Below are 26,641 nucleotides of genomic sequence, written 5' to 3' on the forward strand. Positions count from 1 at the left end.
CCCCGAGCCACACTCGGGAATACAGCTTATGTCTTACCTTGTCCGCGATCCCTGCTGTGTCCTCCGGGAGCTGCCGTCTTCCGGGTTCCGTCCCTTGCAAGCGACCCCGTCGCGGGGGGGCGGAACCGGCGCGAAGTGTAAAAACCGCCAGGGAGGTTAAAAAACAAGTGTCGAACGTGCGTTTCAGTGAACAAAAAAGGTGCTTAAAATGTGCTAAAAACGTGCTTAAAAAACGAGCATAAAACACGCCTATGTAGAACGCCCAGGTGTGAACTCAGCCTTAAGGTAAGTGCTAACATTAATATTGCGGGGGGGGGGAAAGTTTGACTTTAATGTCACTTTAAGATTTAATTCCTTAGAGTTTAGCGTCACTTCAAATATTATTTAAGTCAAAAGTAACAAAGCATAACACCAATATTGTTGCAGAAGAACTGCATTTCTTTCTCTTTGAATATGGTTCATCTAACAGTCATACATGTGTTTAACGTGCAACTGAAATCTCCCAAAAAGAGAATAGTAGAATGTTTTGGTGTTAAAGACTGAGGCTTTTTCCCTTAGAGTTGAGAATTTTCACACAATAACTATTCTCTCCAATTATCCAACAATGTGAAAAGTAAATTCTTGTCCCCTTTGATATCCAGTCTTGGGGTGCAGCTAACTATTATTTTAATAATCGATTCGTTCGCCGATTTATTAAGTTCGATTAATCGGATATAAAAAAAAAGGCTCCAGTGATGGACTACTAGTTTCTATTGAGATTGTAGTCCATCACAGGAGCAAGCTTGGCGCGGTGGAAGTAAAAAAAAAAAAAATGTGTGGAATATAGTACATTATACAGCGGCGCAGTGCAGAATACTAGCAGCTATAGAGGAATGCAGCAATAGTACATTATACTATAATGTACTATTGCTGGGATTTGTAGTCCTCTGTAGCTGGCGTTATTCTGCATTGCGCTGTATATAATGTATTATTGCTGCGATTTGTTGTCCTCCTATAGCTGCTGGTATTCTGCAGTGCGCTGTATAATGATTATACGGCGAAATGCAGAATACCAGCAGCTATATAGGAATACAACAAATGCCAGGAATAGTACAGCATTATACTATAATGCACTATTGCTGGGATTTGTAGTCCTCTGTAACTGCTGGTATTCTGCATTGCGTTGCATATAATGTATTGCTGGGATTTGTAGTCCTATTGCTGGTGGTATATTTTGCGGTGGGCGGGTGTGCGCGGTGTCCGCGGCATGCGTAGCGTAACTCGTGTATGGAGCCACGAACAGGCGGGCATGAGTGGCGAGCGGGAAATTTAAATTTTAGCCGATGAATCGACGATGGAAAATGCTGCCAACGTTTTCCATCGTCGATTTTAATCGACTTAATCTAATAATTGTTGCAGCTCTACAGCATACCAATATATAATACACCGGCACACTGCAGAACATTAGCAGCTATAGAGGAACAAAAAATCCCAGCAATAATACATTATAAGGGGTGTTTAATCCACCCACCCTTTCTGTCCAGTCCCATATGTCCAATCCGCTAATCTAGTCATTTGGGCTGCCTGATGGTATAACCTAAGGTTAGGGAGGGCAAGTCCCCCCTCCTGTTTTGATCTGCTCAACATATTCCCAGACAGTCTCGGTTTCCTATTCTGCCATATATATTTAGCAATAATTTTCTGCATCACTTGGAAAAACGACCTGGGGACCTCAATAGGTATCATCTGAAACACAAATAATACTTTTGGGAGAACCATCATTTTTATCGCGTTGATTCTGCCCACCCAGGATAGTTTCCGTATAGCATAGGAAGCTAGATCTACTTTAATTTTATTTAATATCGGAACATAGTAGTATTCTGCTTTTAAAGTAGATCGAAACTAAATCGCTACAGCATGTTATTGAAAATATTTTTACATTTGTAACATTTATGAAAAGAAAATCTGGTAATCTGTCATAAAGGTCCTTGTCCAGCTATTTAGGGAGACGGGTATCTCCCAGTTGTGTTGCTCTGCTGTCATCCTGTCACCAGTGGAGATTAAAAGTGGTAATACCAACACACACTGCACAGGCATGGTCCACCCTTGCCACTAGAAGTCAACTAGTCCAAAACAATGATGTGCAGCTGATGCTGGAGTGAGTGCAAGCAGACAGATAATAAGGGGAGGCGATCAGTAGCATCTGAAATGTAAAAAAAAAGCTGAAAATCACGTAAACAAAATGTTTGCTACACTGTGCTTTAGCACACTAAATATCATCCATTTAGCCTTTAGTTCTACTTTAAACCTATTTTCATTCTCATCCATTGAGGCACACAGAAAGCTTTAAAGTGGGAACTGGAGCCAGAACTTTTTTTTTTAGCTTAGGATAGAATAAGGGAGAGCCAGACAGCTTTTTTCCATCTCTGCTAGATACAACAGGAAGGGAGAGGAAATGCCAGGTGGTCAGAAGGATTACCAGAACTAGTCTATTCCTGTTCTGATGACAACCCAACATTTGGAATTTTCCTATACTTTCATGATAATGGTCACCAGGAAAAATGGAGAGAATGAATCTCCCTCACAGGACACAGACTGCAATAAAACCTAAGTTTCACTAAATGTTTGCCCATAACATCTCTCTAAACACCAATTTATTTTGATGACCCATGTGTTGACAGCCACGAAACAGGTGATTGCTGGAGATTGGCTCTCGGACAAACTTGGCATAGCAGCAGTCAATCATAGATTCCAGTGGGCCCTGGTTAACAAGAACCTAACTGCTAAATTGCACGACAGAATGCGCAGGGTCTGGGAACTGTGGGTCTCCAAATTCACAAAATCCAATTTTTTATAATTCTACTCTTTATAAAATAGCTTTTCGTTAGCTTCTGCTTATTTACAGTTATCAACACTGAGATGTTAGCAGCCCCTTCACACCAAAAGTGAGTTTCAGTGATTAAATACTTCTTGATGTCTATATTTGCTGCCTGCATTGCCAGCAGCATTGACTTCCAAGGCAGCTTCGAATCTGTTTGGAGGCTGTGAGAAGCTTCTTGGTACTGACACTGGTTTTACATCCGTTCTACATACACTCTCTGATGTTCCAGGATCACCAGATTTAAACAGGGTATCTAGTGGACTACTGCATTACAGCACATCTTGAATGAAAAACTGAACTCCCAAGCAAGTAGGCAGCACTTTCTATATGCATTTCAAGGTTTTAACATTTTTACTGCAGTGTACCTTTAAAGCCTTGATTCTCAACCGGTTGTTTGTGACCCAAGAGTGGGTCACGACCCCGTTTTCAGTTGGTCGCCACATGCCTTCCACTTTTCTAGGTGAGCGGCTCCCCTGCCTCCCCCAGCGCAACACTCTTGCGCCAAGCAGCCACTCAAAATATGCTGCCCAGCGCTGAGTGTTAGCTTGATATGGGACGGAACTATGGCCGTGAGGCAGCTCCATCACATTCTGGATCTCGGTACCTCTACAGGGTACGCAAGGGAGCTCTACAAGCAATGCACATATGGATGGAGCTCCGTCACAGCACAGCAGCCCACACTGGCCAGGCTGAGGATCCACTCCAGTTCTCGTAAGGTAGGAAGACTGGGTGGACCTTAAAAGAAATTGTATTAAATGTAACTTTTTTTGGAGTGTGTATGTATTAGAATGTCTGTCAGTGTGTCGGATTGTGCGATTTAATGCACTGTACCACGTAATCGCACTTACCGTGCATTTAGGCGTGGGAGGTGTGTTGCGTTGCCATTCATTTTAATGGTGCCCCAAACACACCTCCCACAGTTTGTAGGCCCGCACCAGAACATGCGGTACCCCAATGCCGTGGGTTCTATTGCAGTGTGACTTGAGTTGCGACTTAATGACCAAGGAGAAATGTGGGTCCTGAGGTTACACAGGTTGAGAAAACACTGCTTTAAAGCACAGCAAAGAATTGGTAGAGGTGTTTACTGCACATCATGATGTCTTCAAATGAATGTGGACTGAAGCATGTATGAATTACACTTTCAACCAGGGAGAGTGCTAACAAGAAGTATAGGTACTGGAGGTACTTCTGAATAAAACTCATGTGTCTAAAGTGCCCTTAAAGGAGACATGTAAGGCATAGTAAATGAGGCTTATGGACCGTATGCTTACAATTGAAGGGTCAGTCCCCTCACAACAAAAGTCAAGGATCAGTTTCTCACATTTATTGAGAGGTCTGGTAATGGTTGAGTTCTCAGAACTGCATACCTTCCGCAGCAAAAACAAGGGTGTCCCACTCCACCTGTTGGATTTTGAAACATATTTTATGCAATGGAACATTCAGAATGAGCAGTGGGGACACAAAAATTCATTGGAGATGAGTAACAGATTCATGAACTGTGGCACAAAAATCTCATCACTAGAACCTTCAAGAGAAACCAGTGGGTCTCACCACCCAGATTCCAACCATAGCTTACACACCACTTATAGGTGTACTGTGCCTTTTAATTTTGAAGTTAAAGAATAACTGCACTTTACCCACAAAAGCCCCCATAACATGCATTTCCTCTTCTCACCAAAATAACACAGATCTCAGATTCAGACTTCTGCAGCTTTACATCAACTGACTTGCCTAGGGTTTTACATAGTTACATAGTTAGTCAGGTTGAAAAAAGACACAAGTCCATCGAGTTCAACCTATAGGTTTAGCAGTGTTTTCATGGTCTTGGGAAGATGCCAAGCAGATCATTAATCTTTATTGCTGGTTCATCTGTAAAGGCAAAGTGTGATTACCTGTTACAGGAAACTTTTCATAGTTAAAAATAAAAGCTGTCTTTGGTGACAGCTTCAGAAAATGCTGTCTACTAAGCCATTCCATTTTCTTTTAGGGTCCATTTACACTTCTGCATCGTAATATTATATTATGTATTACTGCATTGTGGTGCAATTCATTTGAAATGGTACCCCAGGGTCTACGCACCTGCTTTGTAGCACACTGCAACACATGGCAATGCACAATAGTGCATTGCATAACATAAAAAGTGTAATGTACAATCTGACTAGGTCAGGGTACATTGGTATCCCTTTCATTTTCAATGGGCTGCCTTAACGCACATTAACACACATGCATTAACTCACCGCAAAGTAGATGCCCTTATACCTTGAGTCATGGACGCAGAACGCGTATGCAGATGACTGTTATCGTTTTCTGATTTACAATTTGCAGCATGGACTTTTTTTTAAAATGAATGAAAGGCTGTGACAAAACAAATATAGGTATAAAAAGAAGAGGATAGTAACTAAGAAAATGGACTAGTCCACAAAGTGCTTTTGGTAGCAGGGCCATAAAGGCAGCATGCTGTTGTAGGCACGCCATTTTGTACGATTGTTTTTTGTGTGTCGTTGCGTTGAGCCTGCAGATCAATACAGATCAATAGAGCAGCCTTTCTCAATAAGGGTTGCCTCAAAATTGTAGCACAGCATCTTGCCTTCCCATGGTACAGGCTGGTTGGTTGGGCGAATTCTGATGGGAAGGCTGGGCATTCCACTTTTTTCTGTTTTTGACTAGGGTGGGTCCCCCCTTAAACTCCATACCAGACCCCTATCTGGGATAAAGCCACTTATCTATTAATTTATGTTTTGTACATTTTAGACTGGGGTGCCTTGGGATTTTGTACACCCTTAAAAGGACTTTAGCAAGAATTTGAAGCGTATATGTCAAGTGAGATTAAATTCTCAAACTTTTATTCAATCCAGATCAAACAAATATACATTGCCCAGCAAAGGTTTTTTTTACATTTCTTTACATTTTTGCCTAAGCACTCACAGTCATCATGTTTCTGAACAGTTGACCCCAACTCTCTCCGCTCAGCTTCCCAGAACATCCTGTGTAGTACAAGATCATAAGGGTGAGCAACTTCTCCAGCAGCCGCACATGTGCTAGCATGGAGAAGGGAGGAAGGAGGAAGAAGAAAGGAGAGAGAGGGGTGCCTTGCTGTGCTTATGTGTTTTAAACTCTAATTTTTTTAAAATAATGAATCCAGATGAAACAAATATACATTGTCCAGCAAAGTCTGTCTTTATATTTTTGCCCAAGCACTTACAGTCATCATGTTTCCAAACAGCTCCAACTCGGCATCCCTGAACTTCCGGTCCAGTACAAGGTCACAAAGGACAGACCAGCCCCCATCAGCTGTTCATCTACTAGCTTGGAAGCGGGAAAATGATGGAGGAGAAGGGAGAGTGGTTTGCCTTGCTGTGCCTGTGTTTGTGGAGAACAAGTGTCTTGTTGCACTCCTTACCGGATAGAAAAACCTGATATACAGGTGGGTGCTTGCAGTGAGCACAGATGGCACCCTGAGTGAACTGAATTTGTCGAAATGTCACCAGCACACCAACGCTTCAATCTAATAAGCAAAAGTCCTTTTTTTTTTTTTGCAAATACATTTTTTATTGAGTTTAATAGTGCAAGTACACACAGACACGTTATACTGCCAACTGATGCCTGTGGTTAGCAGGTCATCCATATACAACTAGACAGATAATACATAAAACGTATCACAGTAATGGAAAGGCACAGGATTGGTTCATAGGAAGTAGCATCAAAACCCATCACCCCATCGTGTAAATTCGGTCTTATCCTAGGCGTTAAAGGGCCGTGAAGGGGACTATCAGATAGGGTTTGCTGCTTAGCCTGTAGGGGGTTTGTAACCGGTGTAGTTTGGAGTTGTAGAAGTGGAGATTGCATTCTTCCAACTCAAGAGCAGTCCTATGGGCCAATTGACGTTTACATCATGATAGTGATACCTAAGACGCTACAACATAAAACACACGGGGAGACACAGGGGAAACCGGTGGGGGGATAGTAGAGCTGGGAAAGAAGAGGAGAAGAGGTGAAGAGGAAGGTACTGGTCCGTACACAAGAGTGGAAGGAGCACTCGCTTGAATACCTGTTTGGAGAGTTTCATATATGGCACAGGCGTCGGGTTGTAGTTGTGCTGTGCGTTTCTCTTGGGCCATGATCCAGTGGACATGTGTAATTACATGTGACACGTTAAGGGACTTCGAGAGCCAGTTTATTATTTCTCTTTTAGCAGAGGTTAGGATGTGGAGGGAGAGTCTGAAGGCTTTTTTGGGGTGACCTGTCGGTTTACAATTGAGTAGCGCGAAAGTCGGGTCTTTAGTCATTGATTCCGAGACCAGGTAGGTCAAGAGGGCGAAAACTTCATCCCAAAAGACGGAGGCAAAAGTCCTTTTATTGAAGGAACATAGCCATTCAAAAATATTTTGAATGGCTATGTTCCTTCAATAAATGGACTTTTGCTTATCTAATTGAAAGATTGGTGTGCTGGCGACATTTTGACAAATTCTTTGTGTTTGTGGAGACACACACAACTTACTAGCACACACAGCTAGTAAGTTGGACCCGGCAAGGGAAAGGAGCCACCCTTAAACAGGATAGCAAGACCAGATAATTTTACAAGAAACTAAAACATTTAAGCATCAAAAAGCAGCATCCATTGTAAGTGATTTCATGAGCATTTGAAATAGCTTAAAAACAGTTTGACTTTATTATGACTTTATTAACCCAGCTCTCCTAGGCACTTTCCCATGAGTGTCATTATAGTAAAGTACAGCCCTTCCTAGAGGCAAGTTTGACAAGCAATAAAACCCCTGTATTCTGTAGCTGCTACCAGCTGTGAAAAGTGGGGTTCTTTGGTCCCCAAAACTAAAACAAGGAACATCTGCAAAGGAGAGAACATGCTGCAGAAGATGTTAAAAAGTCAGTGCTTGCATCCAAGGAACACAGCCTGAGGTCGGATGTTATGAAGGCTCTGCCCCTCCCAGGCACTAGGGGGCGCTGTAGTTGACACACAACAGCCTGGCACCCACGTGGAACAGACAGCTAGTGTCAGTCGCCGGGTGTTGAGCTCCGGAAGACTGATTTTCTGGGCTGTGTCACCTGGTGACCGGTTGTCATCATGTCTAACATCTTGGAGAGCATTCTAACCAATCTGTTACAGCCGGACAATGCCATCATACAGCAGGTAAGGGAGGGACTATCCTGGGAGGAAGGGTAGCGGCACATAGTTCAGTGACAGCACTGTGACAGGGATGCTGCGTGCTATGGGCACTGCAGAGACAACGGAGCTGCCAGTCGTGCCAATGCGGCATGCCACTGCTGGATTATAGACAGTGTTGTACAGTGCCAGTGAAGGCAGATCTGGGGTGCTGCCAGTGTTCTCTTTATTCTCACTCCTTTTACTGGCTAGTTATCCCTGTCATTGGAGGTGACCATACAATCTGATAGATCTACCATCAACTAGTGCAAGGGTCTGCCTGATTTCATACTGATTGAACAATCAGATGATATAGTGTATGACCACTGTTACAGATCACTATGCTTTTCAAAAAAACAAATCAATACAAGTCTAAGTATCACTGGCATTGAACTATACTTTACAATTAGGTGTACCTGTCACCAGTCCTAGCTTTCAGCACTGAGACGATCACAAATGTTCATCATTAATTATGCAAACAAGCCCAGTTACAAATTGTAGTCAGTTGAGTATTCCTCCAGGGAGTAAGTTGTTCCTACAGTCCATTAGTTTGACATGTCTCAGGATGCCATTTGTTATTCTGTCACTGGTATTTATATCTGCAGCTGCTTTTACACATTTCTTGTGCATACTAACATATGTCCTGATGGAACAATTCATCCCCACACAGCTACCTCCTCATGTATCACTTGCCCCTCCCTTTTAGATTGTAAGTCCTCAGGGGCAGGGCCCTCCTTACCATCTTGTCTTGAATTGTATTGTGATTGTAATGTCCTCATATTGTAAAGTGCTGCACAAACTGTTGGTGCTATATAAATCCTATGTAGTAATAATAATAATACTAATGTCCTGCTATACAGGAAGTAATTGGTACTCTTGGCATCTCAACAAATATGAAATCAGTGCTCTGCTAGAGGTCCAAAGCTGGCCATTCGGATTTAGATGCGAAGGCCACACAAGAGAAATCAACATTCAAGTAAAAGGGCATGGATGGACTCCTCTACACTGCAGGCTATTGTATTCTGACAGCTGACACATGTGACTGTCTGAATACTTGTGCAGTGACTGCATGCGATTAGCTGCAGTCACTGCTGCACCTCCTTTAATTTTCTTATAAACTTCTTTATGGAGCCAGGTGGCGCCAAAGGGGCCACCCATAGCTCTAATTTTGGCTGATTCAGCTGAAATTTGAGCCGTGTATGGTTAACTTAACATGTACGTATTTCAAACCACATCAAAACATTTGGACTAGATTAAGGGTTAGTTCACACCAGAAACTGCATCACAGCTGCGTGCATCTACGGAGTTGCATTGCGATCCGCTTTGACGCGTTTGTGATGTGTTTTTTCCCCCTGCATGTCCCTGGATGATGCCACAATCAATTCTGTTTTGTTTTTGTTTTTTTATGCAGTCTGTTTTTGATGCGTTTAGTGCAGTTAGATGCAGGTAAAATAGGACAAGCAGTACTTTTTCTGACTGCATCTGAACGGACTGCATCACAACTGCATATGGTGTGAACTGGCCCAAAGACATATTTGTCACCTTTTTTCCCCAAATTATTTTGTGTCACTTTAATGTTAAAAAAACAAACCTGCTTACAATAAATAAGCTTGTTTTGAAGAACTGTTCTATGCCAGTTGTGGTCAAAGGATCAGAGTATTTTCCCATTACCCGCTTTTGCCCATATAATCCTTATTTTCTGTTAGGAGTTTGTTTTTATTATTATTTGTATTTATATATTTTATACTTTTTTAAAATGTATGTATATAATGCCTGATGAGCCACTGCTCCTTATTTATGCCGTAGAGCTTGCAAGACTGAGGCCCTCTCATCTTTTTACTGAGGGTTGGAAGCATAGAAGGATGTGTTGTTACAACCTACATGTAGGACAGATCTAGTTTTCCATCAGGAGCATAACCAGATGTGATTGGTAAACTGGGTTTTGTGATCGGAACCCTCTAGACATTAATCGTGCACAATTTGCCTTCCCAGTGTGGCTGCTGAATTGTGCATCGTCGTTTTGTAATTGGTTGAAGAATTGTTCATTATTTTTACTCTTTACGTTTTTTTTCTTAGGCTACAGCACAGCTAAAAGAAGCCGTCAAAGACCCACTGATTATACCAGCGTTATGTGATGTTATACGAAGTTCTCAGGACCCACAGGTATTCACAGTTACTTTCTCTAAACTGGTATTGTAATTGATTTCATGCAGTCTCTTTGTAGATCAAGGTACAGGAGGATTTGTCAGCGATTAGTTTAAGGGTTGATGAAATTCAGAGTTAGACTTACCGGTAACTCTCTTTCCTATAGTCCTCCAGAACAGCTTGCGAGAGATGGGCTCCACCCCTTTTAACAGGAAACACGTCACCCTTAGTTGTTTAAAATGCACGCCTCTCTCCTAGGCTCCTCAGTTGTATCGAGAACCGTAGGAAGACTCTGTAAACACAGGAACCAAAACACCAACAGAATATCATATTGAAATCACATTTCACCACCACTCCTATATCAAGGGCGGGAATCCAGCTGTTCTGGAGGACTATAGGAAAGAGAGCTACCGGTAACTCTGAATTTCCCTTTCGTCCTCCAGAACAGCTTGCGAGAGGATAAACAAGAACTTACCCACTTAGGGCGGGACTACGGCTTGGAGCACTTTTCTACCAAACGTCTGCTCTGCTGCCGCATTCAAATCCAGCCGGTAATGGCGAACAAACGTTGAAAAACTGGACCAGGTTGCGGCCTTACAGATCTGATCCGGAGTGGCACCAGCCCTCTCTGCCCACGAGGTAGCTAACCCCCTGGTAGAGTGTGCATTCAAAAAAGGCGGAACACTAACCTGCTTAGCCTCCATAAGCCTCCTGAATACATAGCTTCACCCACCTAGCTATCGAAAGCCTTGGATGCCTGTTTTCCCCTATCCTTTCCAGAAAAAAGAACAAAAATAGCATCCGATTTCCTGAATGTTCTAGTCACTCTAAGGTACTCTAGCATCCAGCGCCTAACATCCAGGTGGTGAAAACTTGCCTCTTTCTGATTAGCCGGTCTACTGCAGAAAGAAGGTAACACGATCTCCTGAGATCTATGAAAGTCCGAAGAGACTTTCGGTAAAAATGCCGGGTCTGTCCTCAACACCACTCTGTCGTCAAAAACCGTTAAGTAAGGTTCCCTTAAAGATAGAGCCTGCAATTCACTAACCCTTCTTGCTGTGGTTATGGCTACCAAGAACACGGTTTTTAACGTGAACATTTTGATCTGAAGATCCGGTAGTGACTCAAAAGGGGGAACCATCAGCCCCTGTAAGACCACTGAAAGATCCCATTTAGGCACTGCACAGCGTGTCACTGGCCTAATACGTTTAAGGGCTTTAAAGAACCTACTCACTAGTTGATCATTAGCCAGGGAGTATTGCAAATATACGCTCAATGCCGAGACTTGTACCTCCAAAGTGCTGATGGCTAGGCCCCCATCCGCCCCCTCCTGCAGGAAATCCAGAACCGAAGGTATGGTCGTATCCCTGTTATTTTTCCCTTTCCAGGAGCAGAACGTTTTCCACACCTTCCCATAAATTTTTCGTGTAACCAACTTACGGCTAGACAATAAGGTGCTGATCACTCGGGAAGAGAGGCCCTTCATCCTTAAAATCTCTTCCTCAGATAGAAGGCATGAAGAGACAGCTAGTCGACTGCCGGATGCATGACCGTTCCCTGAGAAGACAACCCCTGGTTGATCGGGAGCGGTCAAGGTGGTCGGTCCGACAAGGACAGTACCGTCGTAAACCACGCTCTCCTGGGCCAAAAGAGCGCTATCAAAATCAGGTTTGTTTCTTCCTGCAAGAACTTCTGCAGAACCCGTGGAATTAAATGAATGGGAGGAAATGCGTAACACAGGTGATACTCCCACAGATGCGACAGCGCATCCACCTCTACTGCGTTGTCCGCTGCATTCAGGGGAAAAAAGTGTTCCAACTTTGTGTTGGACTGAGTGGCAAACAGATCTACTTGCGGTAAACCCCACTCCCGGGATAGGAGGTTGAAAACCTCCTAATCCAGGCTCCATTCGTCCAGGAAGACCTGGACCCGACTTAGATAATCTGCCAGCGTATTCTGTGTTCCCTTTAGATGCACTGCCGAGAGAGAAAACAGGTTCGCTTCTGCCCAAACAAAAATCTCCTTCGCGATTGCCTGAAGGAAGGAACTCCTGGTGCCCCCCTGTTTGTTCAGATAACACACAGTGGCTACGTTGTCTGATAGCACCATCAGATGCTGATGTCTGAGCTGATCGTGAAACCCCAGAATTGCGTTCAGAACCGCTCGCAGCTCCCCCCAGTTGGAGGACATGCAGGTGTGCTCCCCATCCCCATGCACTTGCGTCCGTAGTCATCCTTATGGTAGCTTGAAGAGACCACTGAAGTCCTCCCGATAGTCGACCTTGATCTCTCCACCACCATAAGCTCCTCCTCACTGAAGGGGGAAGCCTGACTGTGGCGCCCAAGCTCTCCTGGGAATGGTCCCACACCCTCAACAGAAACCGTTGGAGAGCGCTCTGGTGAAACCTTGCCCACTGGACAGCCGGTAAACATGAGGTCATAAGACCCAGCCCCGACATAACTTCCCTTAGGGATGCGGGGCAATTCGTCTGCAAGCGACTCACTGCCTTTCCCATTTTTTTAATTTTCTCAGCTGGGAGAAAAGTCCTCTGTTGTATCGTATTCAGGATGTAACCTAAAAATACTGAGATCTGGGAAGGAACTAAGTTTGATTTCTGAAAATGTATCACCCATCCCAGGTCCTGCAACCAACTCTGCGTCATCTCCAGGTTTCTTGTACAAAGAGCTGGCGGACAGGAGAATGTCGTCTAAATATGGGATGATTCCAACACCTGGCGTCCTTTAAAGGAGCCAATGCCTCCTCCAATACTTTGGTAAAATGCGAGGTGCCGAAGACAACCCGAACGGGAGGGCCCTGAACTGGTAATGCACCACCTCCTGACCTATCCTTACCGCCAGACGCAAAAACACTTGGGACATCCTGTGAATGGGAATGTGGAGATAAGCATCTCTCAAATCCAGCGTCGCTAAAAAAGAATCTTTTTGCAACAGGTTTCGGACCGAAAAAATGGAGTCCATTCGAAACCTCTTGTACCTGATTGCCAAGTTCAAGAGTTTGAGATTGAGAATCAGCCTGTACTTCCCTGACGGTTTTTGGACCACAAAAACATGAGAATGCAGTCCCTGACCCTTCTCCTGTTCTGGTACCTGAATGAGCACTTTCTGATCCACCAATTCTCCCAATAGAAGGCAAATATATTTGGCTCTGTCCGCATTCCTTGGGAGATTCGTGCTCAAGAAACGGTGGGGTGGAGTGTCGCAGAATTCCAACCTGTACCCCTCCTGGATGAGGTTGAGTATGTACTGATTGGAAGTAATGCTCCTCCAACGGGGGAGGAACTCCGTCAGCCTTCCCCCCACCCTCACGCAGTAGTCATTGCTGCTTTGGTGCCTGGGAGGGAGGGTTAGTAAAAATACTTCCCTTGCCTTCCTGCCCCGTCCAGTGTTTTTTGGGGATCTCCCCTTTCGCATTCTGGCCCTTGTTCCTTGGTCCTTTTAAAAAACCTACAAAAGGGCTTCTTTTTTTCGGGAAATGATTTCTTTTTATCTGCCGTACGTTCCAATACGGCCTCCAGTTCCGGCCCAAAAAGAAGATCGCCCCTAAACGGAAGATTGCAAAGCCTCAACTTCGAAGCTGCATCCCCCTCCCAAGCCTTCAACCAAATTGCCCTACGGGAGGAGTTGATCAGGGCTCCGGACCTGGCCGCCATTTTGACAGAGTCAGCTGAAGCGTCCGCCATAAATGCTATTGCTTTAAACAGCATCAGTAGGGAATCTATGATCTGTTCCCTCTGGGTCCCTGCCACCAAGTGGCTCTGCAGTTGGGTAAGCCAAAACTCTAGGTTCCTGGCAACGCATGTCGTTGCCAAAGCCGGCCTGAGACTAGTACTAGCAGAGTCCCATGCCCTTTTAAGCAACACCTCTGCCTTTCTATCCATAGGGTCTTTGAGCACCCCCATATCTTCAAATGCCAGATCCCATTTCCTAGAAATCTTTGACAATGATGCATCAATTTTAGGAACCTTGTTCCATGTATGCTCGTCGAAAGGAAAACGTCTTTTCAAATTGCTGGAAAAAAGAGGTTTCCTCTCTGGTTCGGACCATTCCTTAAAGATGGTGTCCGCGAGCACTTTGTGCACCGGAAAAACTCTGGCCTTTTGCTGCTGAAGTCCTTGGTACATTAAATCGTGCCTAGACAGCAGCACCTTCTCTTCCTGAATATCCAGGGTATCATATACGGCACCTAATAATTCCCCCACCTCTTCCAGAGATGGCTTGTATTTAGAGACAAGGGGACCATCATCCCTGTCCTCTTCAGCAGAAGACCCCTGCTGAGAGGATGCAGCAACATCAACCTCCTCTGACTCCCTCTGACAGACCCCACCTGACCTGGATGTTGTCTGGGGCTGCTGAGTAAGAGCTGGAGGTTCCAGTGAACAGTAGGCTACTACACGCCGAGGTAGACTCTTCCCTGCATACCCCTTCGATGCATTTTTGACAAAGAAGCTTTTTCCAATCTGACCCCAGCTTTATGGAGCAGACTGCCCACTTCCTTTTAAGGACCTTGCCTTTAGCCACTTGGACCTGCAACACAGAAAAGGACAGAATCGGTAATCTAACGCTCTAGTGCCCCCTCGCACCTTAAGCCCAACACCAAGGAGCCCCAGGTGGAGGAAATAAACAAAAACGTAGTCAACTACAGGAAAACTGAGGAGCTAGGAGAGAGGCGGGCCTTTTAAACAACTGAGGGTGACGTGTTTCCTGTTAAAAGGGGTGGAGCCTATCTCTCGCAAGCTGTTCTGGAGGACGAAAGGGAAAGAGTAAGCAATGTCATTGTTTAATGACCTGAAAGCACCAGGCACAAAACTTTGCTCTAATGATATAGATGGACTACAACCTCAATACAAACTAGTAGTCCATCACTGGAGCCATTTTTTAAACTTTATTTTATTGTTTATCCGATTTAATCGAACGTAATAATCGGCTAACTAATCGAGTTTGAAAATAATAGTTAGCTGCAGCTCTAATATGTGTCCCATGTCCTACTGGCTGCTGCTTAGTGTAGAAATGTTCCCTCCACTGCCGCCGGATACTCCCCACAGCACTGATCTTCTGGAGCTGCAGGGGTTAAGATTAGCAGCTGCAACTGTGAATCATTGATGCCACTCGCCCTCCATTTCCTTCTCTCTCGCCCATTCACAGAACTTGTATTTTTTTCCACAATGCAAAGCGTTCTGTAAGTGGAGGAGACAGATCCTTCATCCATTCATCCACCCGTCCTCCATTCACAGAATGCTTTGCATTGTGAGAAAGAAAACTTAGAGTTCTGTGAATGGGCGAAAGAGGTGTAAGGGGCGGGCAATGCGCTGTGACAGCTCTGGTAGTAAGCATTGTATCGCACACTGCCGGAGCTGTCGATGTTTACATTTTTTTTTTCTGTCAACTTTATGTGCAGTGTACAATGTGTACACTCCATTTACGCCCCCGCAAGGCACTGCGATAAAATATAGTATGTTTGCATTGTAGCGCAGTGCCCAATGTTGTAATGTGAATGGGACACATAGAAAACAAATGTTTTCTATGTGTCCTAGCAGTGACCTGTACTGATCTGGTGCAGCACAGCACATGTGACTGCATTGTGTGTGCCCTAAGGGGTTCATTTATATATGTTTGCTGGGTGGATGCTGTCTGCAGAGCACTACTGCCCCCAGATGGAGCTTTTAACTTATCAGACTTTCATGTCTTTACTTGCAGAAACTCCTTCTGTCCTAACACTTGAAAATGAGTATTCCCCTTGTCTGTAGACAGCTGCTTATACCAGCTCTTTCTTTCCGAGTTTAAAAATGTGTATAACCGCAGAAACATTGAGAAGTTACTTGCTTTAAAGGAGAACTCCAGGAAACATTTTTATTAACCCTTGCAGCAGGACTCCCCCCATACTGGAAAATGTTAAGTGCTCGTTTTAGTCTAGGTTAAAAAAAAAAAAAGTTATACTGACCTGAACTGTTTAGTCGGATTGTTCGTAAACCGGTCCCTGGGACCTCTCTTCTTCCTCCTCCTCCTCCGCAGTCTTAAGTCCCATAAATCATCATGTTCTATATACAGTGTATAGCCATGAGGACGCTAAGCAACATTCCAATGCTGCAATGGAGGGAGAGAGAGGCTGGAGGGAGCACTTGACAGTTGGTGGGCTCTGAGCTTCGAGTGAGTATAACTTTGTTATTTTTTTAGCCTAGAGTAAAACAAGCACTTAACCCTTGCAGTGCGTGGGTATCCTGGAGTTCTGCTTTTAAGAAACCTACACTCAGGGAAATCTGGGGTCTGCCAATTCTAACTAGCCTGGCTGTCTCTGGCATCAGTACTTGCAGTCAGTAACCCAGGGCAAGTATGTAGTAAGTGAAGTCAGATCTCCTGATCTGCACTCTTGTTCCACATTAGTGATTCAGAGAAAAAGGATCAGTATAACAGCCAGGAAGCTAGCATATTTAGGAGAGGTCAGTCATGGCGGTTTTCATATCTTTACGCTCTAATTTGTTTTTTTTTTAAGTCTGTCTTTGAGTTGTAACCCCTAAATCTCCTAAAAATGTGTAGTGCATTAAGAAGAATTTTCTGTAGAAATGACAGACTGGTTTGTACAATCTTTGTAACCAGAATTCGAATAAATGGAAAAGCTGAATAGAGGACCTCTAGCCTGCTGGTACATCTACATGTAGCTGACTCAATCATTAGTAAGCCTGGTTAATCCACATATGCTGATGCATGAAAATCCTAGCTATATGCACTTTGTGAATAGGAGCTTCAAAAGCAACATCCAGTACATTTAAAGCTCATAGGCAGTAAATTACAATCATTTTAATACAGTATGAAATACTAAACCTAAGGTGAGCAAAAGTATTTTAAATGGGATGTGTGTTTTCTTCTTTTTTATTTTGTAATATTCAGTAGCTAACAATTTTATAAGAATATATTTACATCTTTTTAGTTAAATAATTTTTTTTTTTGTATTCAAGCAGACAGAATCCTCTGTATAGGATGTGTCATTAAAGCAAATTATAATAGACTGTATGGTTATTTGTGAAATAAAGATTTTTTACAATAAAAACAAAGAGGGGTGTATCAACACTATGGGGGGAGTTTATCAAAACTGGAGCAACTGTGCCTGGCAACCAATCAGCTTTTCTCTTCAGTTTGTTCAGTTAAGATTTGATAATGAAAGAGAGAAGCTGATTGGTTGCCATGCACAGCTGATCCAGATTATGTATGCTCCAGTTTTGAAAAAATTCCCTTCAATAAGTATAACTGTAAGGCTGGGTTCACACCTAGGCGTACCAAATATGCGCGTTTGCCGCGTGTTTCGTGCTGCGCGTTTTTACCGCGATAAGCGGTAAAAAAACAGCGCAACAAATGCGCGTTTCCGAGGGCCATCCGGCTGTATCCTAATGGATGCGCGTGGCAAATACGCCCTGTACTTCTTTGGGCGTAGGGCATTTTGCAGCACGTTCCTACGCGCTGTAAAACGCCCAGGTGGGAACCATGCCCATAGGCAATCATTGGTTTTCACATGTTGAGCGTTTTATAGCGCGTAGGAACGCTCTGTAATAATCCCAAAAGATGTCACCAGCACTCCAAACGTAGAATCAAAATCTTTTAATGACAAAGGTCATTCAAAATCACAAGTACTTTCGGGGCCACGTAGGGTCCCCGTCATCAGGCTGATGACAGGGACCCTACGTGGCCCCGAAAGTACTTGTGATTTTGAATGAACGTTGTCATTAAAAGATTTTGATTCTACTTTTGGAGTGCTGGTGACATCTTTTGGGATTATTACTTGGTTATACGGTGCCTCCGTGGTCACTACAAGCACCCGATTACAGACATCATCTCCTAGGAGATCCGGTAAGGAGTTCAGTAAGACACACTTTTTTTGCTACGCTCTGTAAAACGCCCAGGTGTGAACCAGGCCTAACACTACAAAGCAGCGGCCAGCTGTCCAACCCCCCCCAGACACTGATCTAATCATCAGTACCCTCGATCCCTGAGCTGTGCTGTTGATTAGAGGAACAGTGAATTACTTTTAGGTGTTAATTTAATTCAAAACTCTGAATGTCTGCACTGAAAATACATTCAGGGGAATTTAAAAAAAACTTGAGCAGACAGAAACTGGAGCAGTTGCCCATAGTAACCCATCAGCTTTCTTCAGTTTGTTCAGTTAAGCTTTGAAAATGTAAGAGAGAAGCTGATTGGTTGTCATGCAGAGCTGCTCCAGATTCTGTCTGCTCCAGTCTTGATAAATTCCCCCATTCTAATTTAACTTCAGCAGTGTGACGAAAGATGATTGCAGTCAGTTTGTGTGACTTGATAAAGGAATTGCTAGAATGTTAAATGTAGCACTGATTGCCTTCAGGGAGGAGACGAAATGCAAGCCTGTCATATAAAAATTGAAGTACATGAAATCCCCTGAAGACCCTGAAGGACATTTACTAACATTGGAGTAGATAGAATCTGGAGCATCTGTGCATTGTAACCAATCAGCTTCAAGCTTTCATTTCTAAAGCTTAACTGAAAAAACTGAAGATAGAAGCTGATTGGTTACTATGGGCAACTGCTCCAGGTTCTGTCTGCTCCAGTTTTAGTAACCCCCCCCATGTTTTACTTTTTTACACACAAATATTATTATTATTATTATTATTATTATTATTACTAAAAAAATGACATGTTCATTTGTTATCATTTTGCTTGTAAATCTTTTAGATTCGCCAGTTTGCTGCAGTTTTACTACGCAGGCGATTAAGTAAACGATGGAAGGTTATGCCTGTGGAACAGCAACAGAGGTCAGTATGAGATGATCTTTAAAGTACAACTAAAATCTCTTGCATGACAGTCTGCTGTGTGATGAACAAGCCTCATAAAGTCAACTTAAAACTTCCCTTTGGTTCCCTGACAGACAAATCATCTTCCATTTGTGTCTCATATGCTCCCCCTCCCAGACACTGCAGCTCACAGTGGGAGGGTTACAGAAACAGGGACAATGCACTCAATCCAGAAAGTAGTGGTCAGGTGCTGATTGATAAGCTACAGGCTTAGGAATTAGCAGTGACCATACTGATAACCATGCTGCATAATAGTGCAAGCAAGCACACTGCTATGAATTCAGGAGCAGGACAGCACTGTTGCCACACCATCACATGAAGCTGCATTAGGTGGATGTCACTGAAAGGATCAACATGTATTTGTGGGACTTTGCATGGGAACAAGAGTAAACTGTAAGTGCAGAATCTGTTTATAATTGGCTGCTTTTTTAATGGGTAGTCATAGTTCTACTGTACTAGCAATGGCCCATGGCAGACTCAGGCTTTAAAAAAAATAAAATAAAGGGATGCTTTTGGGTTGGCGTTTTCCTATGTTTGCCTATTTTGACCTATATAGCATTTGTAGCTATTGGCAATTACATAATATTCTTAGTTTAAACTACCCTACCACAGATAGAATATTGAATTGACCATGAGACTTGCACACTGCATGGCCCGCATATCTTTATACTTTCAAGTTTAGCATTATTAATCATGGTATAGCCAGCAGTTACATTTGTAGAGGCTGTCATCATGTGATGTAAGCCATAGCAGCTGAACAGAATCCAACTTTGAGGACTTTAGTGACATGCCTAATTTGCCGAAAGCTTGCCATACACCTATAGATTATCTGCAGATTTTCTATAGTCAGATGGAAAAAGTGCAACAGATTCCTCCGTCTACCCTAAACTGTGTGGATGGAGGAATCTCCACCTGGGCCAAGCTTCAGTATCTTGCTAGTCGGCCCTGCTGGCTGTCAAAATACCCAAACAATCGGATTGGATGCAGGCATTGGTCAGGTGACAGCCAGCGGGGCCGACTAGCAAGATACTGAAGCTTGGCCCAGTGGGGGATTCCTCCATACACACAGTTTAGCATAGATGGAGGAATCTGTTGCACCATCTGACCATAGAATATCTGCAGATAATCTAAAGGTGTATGGCCAGCTTCAGGCTGTTGTACATTACTCTAACGCTGCCTCTTATTTTATGTGTACTTTTTGTTTTGAATTTGTAGTGTAATTAATGTTCCATTAAACTCTCATTCTTATTTCGTAGTGTGAAGCCTCTACTGTTAGAAGCCATTCAAAGAGAACCAGAGTAAGTGAAATTCACATGACCCTAGTTTGTGTGTTTTTACATTCATGGCGTCCAACTGTTTTGTTTTTATTTGTGCTAGTAAAATAAGGATATTGTATCTTTAGGCTGGGTTCACACCTGGGCGTACCATAGGTGCGTTTTTTCTGCTCCTTTTTCAGCTTGTTTTTTTCGTTCAGTGACACGCGCGTTTGACGCTCGTTTTTTCGTTCAGTGAAACGCGCGTTCGACGCTCATTTTTATACCTCCCTAGCGGTATGATAAATTTTTTTTTCTCTATCTTTTTTTTCGGGTTGTTCAAACTTCCCGCCGGTTCCGCCCCCTGCGACGCGGCCGCTCGCAAGGGACGGGACCCGGAAGTCGGCAGCGCCCGGAGGACACAGCAGGGATCCGCGGACAAGGTAAGTCCTACGCTGTATTCCCGAGTGTGGCTCAGGGTTACCGCTTTGTTAACCCCGAGCCACACTCGGGAATACCAATGGATACTCGCGGAAAAACGCCCCAAAGAAGCTCTTGTACTTTGGGCGTAGGGCGTTTTTCAGAGCGTTTCCATTGGTATTCCCGAGTGTAGCTCGGGGGTTAACAAAGCAGTAACCCTGAGCCACACTCGGGAATAGTAAGATTAGAGGTTTTCGGAGCTTGACTAAAGGTACATCACCTCAAAATTGGGTTTAGGTCCATCTTTGGCTAGCTATGTACTTCTCTTAACCAGGTCTCTCAACCTTGGAAGGCTGTAAGACGTGTGCTTGAAATGTTGTATTTTCTGCCTAATTGATTGTATTTTATTTGTTGGTGGTCTCAGGCACAAGGTTCGCCATGCTCTTGCACAGCTATGTGCAGTGGTCCTTAGGAATGAAAAGTTGGAGCGCTGGCCGCAATTCATTCAATTTGTGCTACAGGCATCTCACAGTAACATCCCAGAGCAGAGACAGGTATGTTTTCTCAGTCCTCCTAGTATACCATTGTTTTGCTTCCTTGTGACATGAGTGTCTCCTAATTAGTATGTAGGTGTCCTTTTGGTGTCACATAAGAACTTTTTTTGCCAATTGATATTACCTTAACCACTTTCGGGACATAATACGTCTATATACGGTGGCTCGCAGAAGTGGCTAAAACAAGAACACGGCTGCTGCAGCACGGCGATGGCTGTTCATGTACAAGTGATCCAGTGATAACATCACTTCTGGTGTCACTGTTTACATTCTCCAGCTCTAGGAGCCAGAAGAAGAAGCTGGGAAGCAGATATCTGCTTCCTCAGCTTCTTTGGGGTCCCTAGGTGACATTAGGGGTCTGAAAGACCCTGGATGTCTCCATAAAGAGGACCTGTCACACCCTATCTGCTATTACATAGGGGCTTGTGAGCCCCCTATGTAATAGCAATAAAGTTAGTGGGGTAGGGGGTGTTTAAAAAAATAAAACGCTAAACTCACATATCAGAAAAAACATTATTTTTTTAAGTCCCAAGTGCACGCACATTTATATGCAAACACGCATTGGTGCACCTACGTGCAGAAACAAAAATTGCGCTACACATGTTGCATATCATTGCGAACGCGGAGTGAGAGCAATAATTCTAGAGTCATTAATCACTGTTTGCACTGAACTGATGAGCAGTAAACTCGTTTAAAGCGTCCCCTATGGGAAATTTGGGGTAATTAAGTTTTTTGCAGCTTGACATGTTTGGTATCTATTTACCCGACAGGACACCATCTTTTATATTTTACCAAACAATTGGGTATGATTAGAGGTGCACCGAAATGAAAACTTTCACAGGAGGCTGAGCAGGGTGGTACAGGGCGGAGAGCGAAGCCTCCTGTGATAGCGCTGGCTGTCTCCGCCCACACACCGCTCTGACGAGCTGTGACAGGAGGCTGAGGGGTGTGGGGAGGAGAGACACCGGCCGCTCACAGCGCTCTCCTCCTGCAGCGCTCGGCCGCCTGTCACAGTTTCTCTCCTCCCCGCTGGTACACAGAGCTTCGCCCAGCGGGGAGGAGAGAATAGGATGCACCACTGTATCGACCAGAAAATGGCACTTTGGGCATTATGCCAAAAGTGCCATTTTTGGCCGATATGTTTTGGCGGCCGATATACATCGGTGCATTATATTCTTTTTCTGTGCACTAAATTTTAATTCAGTGTATTTTATCTTAAAAATACTGGTTTGACAAATATTAGCGCAAATACCGTGCAACATAAATAATTGTAACTAGCAATTTTTTTTTTTAATTCTACAGGGCCTCTGCTTTTAGAAAATATATCATTGGGGGTCTGAACTCTGTTTTCTAGCCAAAAATTTATATTTTTATCAGGTGTGCGCAAATAGTAAAGCTGGCCATACACTTTACAACCATCGCACCACTTTCGCCCTGCGATGGTTGTAAGGTAATTAAAAGCTTGTACGATCTGCCCATCTTGGACAGGCAGATCGTACTTGCGATCTTACGATTCTCGGCGGGTTTTCAAGCCTGCTCGGGAGACAAAAGATATGCGGCCGTACAGTAGAAACGGTTGCATGCCTTCCATACACCTGCCGATTATCGTACGATCGCGGGATCACCCGCGATTATCGTGCGATAATTGGCAGGTGTATGGGCACCTTAAGGAATTGCTCCGGAAAGCAAGTGGTTAAACCACAGTGTCCCTATTTGTACCGAGGTATTTCCTGCTGACTTTAACATGGAGGCAGTTCCTCATTCTTCAGTTTATATAGGAGTTTGCACGCTATAATTTTTTCTTAAAGTGGACTTTTACCCTCTTTGGCTAAAAATCACATCAGCATACAGCTCTGCATGCTGATATGATATCATCTTACTTTCATTACCTAAACAAACATATTTTTATTTTACTGACAATTTTAGAAATGGTAGTATCATTGGCTTTATATCACATTTTTGCTTTCAGCTTTTTTTGTGAGTTTTTTTCATGTCTTCTCAGGAGACTAGATGATGATGATGATTATTCAGTTGGTGCAGCTCTTTGCAAACGGTCACTCATCATGTTAAAGGGCATACTTGATAAGCAGAACGTAAGCAGCCTATTATGCTGACCTACTGTTTTCAATATTTTGAGCTGGAACAATTTTGCAAATCAGAAAATTCACAGTAAAGTCAAAACTCCTAATCTGCATACACGCTCTGGGTTATTGACTCCAACATGGAAGCCAAAAGTCAGTATAAATGTTAGGCATCTGTGCATGATAGCACGTGAAGCTGCCTAGAAGGTTTATGTAGATTTCCCTTTGTAACCCACAGAATTGGTAAAATGTCTTTGTATTTTCTAGTTTGTGTGTTTTGTTGTAGAGCAAATCTCGTATGTGCCTATTTTCTAGAAGCCCTGGGATAACTACAAATTAAAACAACTTGTCTTTTGGTTGTAAAATGGTGTATGATGGAGCTTAATCCATTATGTCCAATGTATAATTTCCTGAATCGTGTCATACTATTTATTTTAGGTTGGACTCTTGGTTCTCCGCTGTGCTCTTGATCTCAGTGCTGAAATGTTCCATCCTCACTTCAAAGATTTAATTAAACTTTTTAATCAAACCCTATGTGACCTTCAGAATGGACCATCGCTCTTCTATACTGTGCAGTCTCTCACCAGCATTGTGCCTGAGTTTGTTGGTAATGAAACAGTAAGTATATAGTAACCAGCATTTTCTTTCATTATGCACTTGTTTTTACTTTACCTTCATCTTATTTTTACCTGCCACCAGAACCAGCTGAGGCCTTTGATTCCTAAATTAGTGACCGCTGTCAAGCAGTTAATTCAAATAAATGAGGTAAGTCCTATATTTCGTGCTGGTGCCATTTTTTGAACATGCATGTACAGGTACATGGGCTCAGTTACCTTTCTTAGTGTGACGGGTGTAGCACCCACTTATTACTTCTTGGTTTCTGAAACCAGTTACTTTTCCTTTGAGGTTCACCTGTAGGTTGATTGGTCCTTTTTCAGTTTCATTTATTTCCAGACATCCTGCAAGGTGTGCAGGGCTTTTTCTTAGTAGCCATGTCATTAACAAAGCTCTACCAACATGATGTGGCCAGATCTTCTGATCATAGTTGTGGTAGCCATGTTCTTTGGGCAGCCATTTAGGGGTGCACTGCTTTTTAGAACAATCTCTTTTATTTCTTGCCCCTATGTTACTGCTTTTGGCTGTCCATATAGGTTTCTTGTGTTCCCTAATGACTGGTCATTCTTGTCATGAGAACTATTGTGAGGAAAAACTCTTTAAAAAAAAATGTCTGGCATTAGAGAAAATTGGAGTTATGTTGCCTTTAAATTGGGCATTGGATGATGCAAATCTCACTTATTATTATTATATGAAACTGCCTCTTAAGAGGATTCTGGTTTAGGAGAGGAGTTGTCTTGCTTTGTATCCAGCCTACAGTAGGCATGGCTAGACATTATGTGCCCCTTGCAATAAACTGAATGAGAAAATTTGTTTAAAGTAAGTTATAAAACTGACTTTGGTGCAAAATTGATCTGAATAGACTTAAGTGTGTGAATCAGCTAGGAGATCAGTCTCATACTGTGGCTAAAATAATATAATGTTGGGGGGTTTTACGTCATTTTCAGGCCTAAAATGTGGAATATAACATGGGTGCAAAAATTGAAAAAAGGGCCTCAGTCATGAAGGGGTTAAGTTACCCATAGACATAAGATGACAGTAGCTCAATTTGTATAGATTCAGCAACAATTTCATGTCCATAGGACTGGCAGATACCTGCTAACTACACTTTTTCAGAGGAAAGAGTTGATTGATTGGACAATGTAGAAAACATGTTTTAATCGTTATTGTTAACCCTAGTTACATGTGTGCAGTAGCTCATAACAGCCCGCCATGTTTCCATTTACTGCACTCATCTTGTTGTATTTGAAGTTTTATATTTGATTATGCTTTAAGAAATGTTCCAGTCAAATGTAAAAGTAAAGCCTTGACATTTGTGCAGGAACCCTGCTAATGGTTTCTGATTTAGTTCTACTGTGCCAATCCATCTTACTGCTTAAAACCCTTTTGTTGCTGATAAGCGGTTGATCTCGGTATGCCAGTTGCTGACCCACAAGCGTAACTCAATTCCGGTGAAGTATCCCCTATTCCATCAGCTGTAAACTGTTACTCCTGCTCATTAGGGCATACACAATCTAGCAACTGCAAGGTTGCATTGCGTGCAATTGATTGTGGCAGTCTCAGTGGATTTTTTGACTTTAGCAAAGTCCCACTCTTTCCTGGTGAGTATTGGCAGCAGGTCACCAATTCATTTTACTTGTTGACTGGAGGTAGTCTTTAAATACAAAAAATACAAATGTGTAAATGCATTTGGTATTATTTCAGTTTTTGGTTGCCTACCTTATTTTGTCATTGTTTATTTCCCAGGTTCAAGCTTGTGAAGCAATGGAAGTCTTTGATGAACTGATGGAAAGTGAAGTGTCTGTTATTGTTTATTACTTAGCAGAGGTCATTCACTTCTGTCTTGAGGTATTTCACTTAACGTTTTTATTGAATACAATTTTCCTCAAGTCTTTTTTTTTTTTTACTGGATTTGTAGTAACATTTTTCAAGAAATATCTATGACATTACTTCGTTTATTCGCAGTCCTTGCGTATGCTGTAACTGTTTCCTGCAGCATCTTTTTTAGGCTCTTGACATGTTTTAAATGACCTCATAAGTGGGTCATATGAAAATGTAACAAGTGAGAAAATGTGGAAGCACACTATCAGACTAAATGTAAGGGGTTGATGAGTTTGGACATGTAGAGTCCCCCAGACTTGTCTTCTGTCTTAGAACACTTGCAGCTGTTTTGTTGTATGCCAACACTAAACAGTTGCTGACACTTAAGTTTTCCCTGTTGCAGTGGAGTTTTATTTATGTAAGTGTAACATTTATTGTTTAATACAGATTGCTGTGAATAAGTCTCTTTCTGATGACCTACGGGTGAAGGCACTATACTGCATCCGCTTCCTCATTAAGCTCAAAAGCAAGGTAAGTTGCATGATGGAGCAATGTAAAGTTTTAGTAGTTTGTACCAGTAGGGCAGTGACATACTGTATGCCTCGTAATGGAAGCTTTTGATAAAGGGAATCTACTTAGAGGGGTTCTAAATCTACCTATCTTTTTGCAGTTGATAATGATGCCATCATAGCCACGATTTAGATTGCAGTTGCCTTGGTGCTGAATGTGGGATCGCCTTTAAAGCCAGCCTTTCGAGGGCTTGAAAGTTTGGTTTGAGAGCTCTCGGAGGCAAACTGGAAACTTTGACCGTTATCAGCAGATAACTTGAATATTGTATACGTGGATTACATTATACTCAGTCACATACTTTAGATGTCACTAAATATGAATTACCTGACGGTGA

At 43.0% G+C, this 26,641-nt stretch overlaps 1 protein-coding gene across 1 annotated transcript in view; it reads left to right on the forward strand.

Annotated features, from left to right (window-relative positions):
* Positions 1-7,839: 7,839 nt before the first annotated feature.
* IPO4 (importin 4) overlaps positions 7,840-26,641 on the forward strand; it is an 82,693-nt gene continuing 63,891 nt past the window's right edge. Inside the window, exons 1-9 of the mRNA XM_018556682.1 lie at positions 7,840-8,006; positions 10,095-10,181; positions 18,875-18,954; positions 20,250-20,291; positions 21,091-21,220; positions 23,740-23,919; positions 24,001-24,066; positions 25,663-25,764; positions 26,185-26,268. Of these exons, the coding sequence (XP_018412184.1) occupies positions 7,941-8,006; positions 10,095-10,181; positions 18,875-18,954; positions 20,250-20,291; positions 21,091-21,220; positions 23,740-23,919; positions 24,001-24,066; positions 25,663-25,764; positions 26,185-26,268 (837 nt within the window). The 5' untranslated portion in view covers positions 7,840-7,940. The remainder of the gene's footprint in view (positions 8,007-10,094; positions 10,182-18,874; positions 18,955-20,249; positions 20,292-21,090; positions 21,221-23,739; positions 23,920-24,000; positions 24,067-25,662; positions 25,765-26,184; positions 26,269-26,641) is intronic.

The sequence above is a fragment of the Nanorana parkeri genome, unplaced genomic scaffold (assembly GCF_000935625.1).
Source record: "Nanorana parkeri isolate BGI_ZX_2015 unplaced genomic scaffold, ASM93562v1 scaffold246, whole genome shotgun sequence".
In the NCBI taxonomy this organism is placed as follows: domain Eukaryota; kingdom Metazoa; phylum Chordata; class Amphibia; order Anura; family Dicroglossidae; genus Nanorana; species Nanorana parkeri.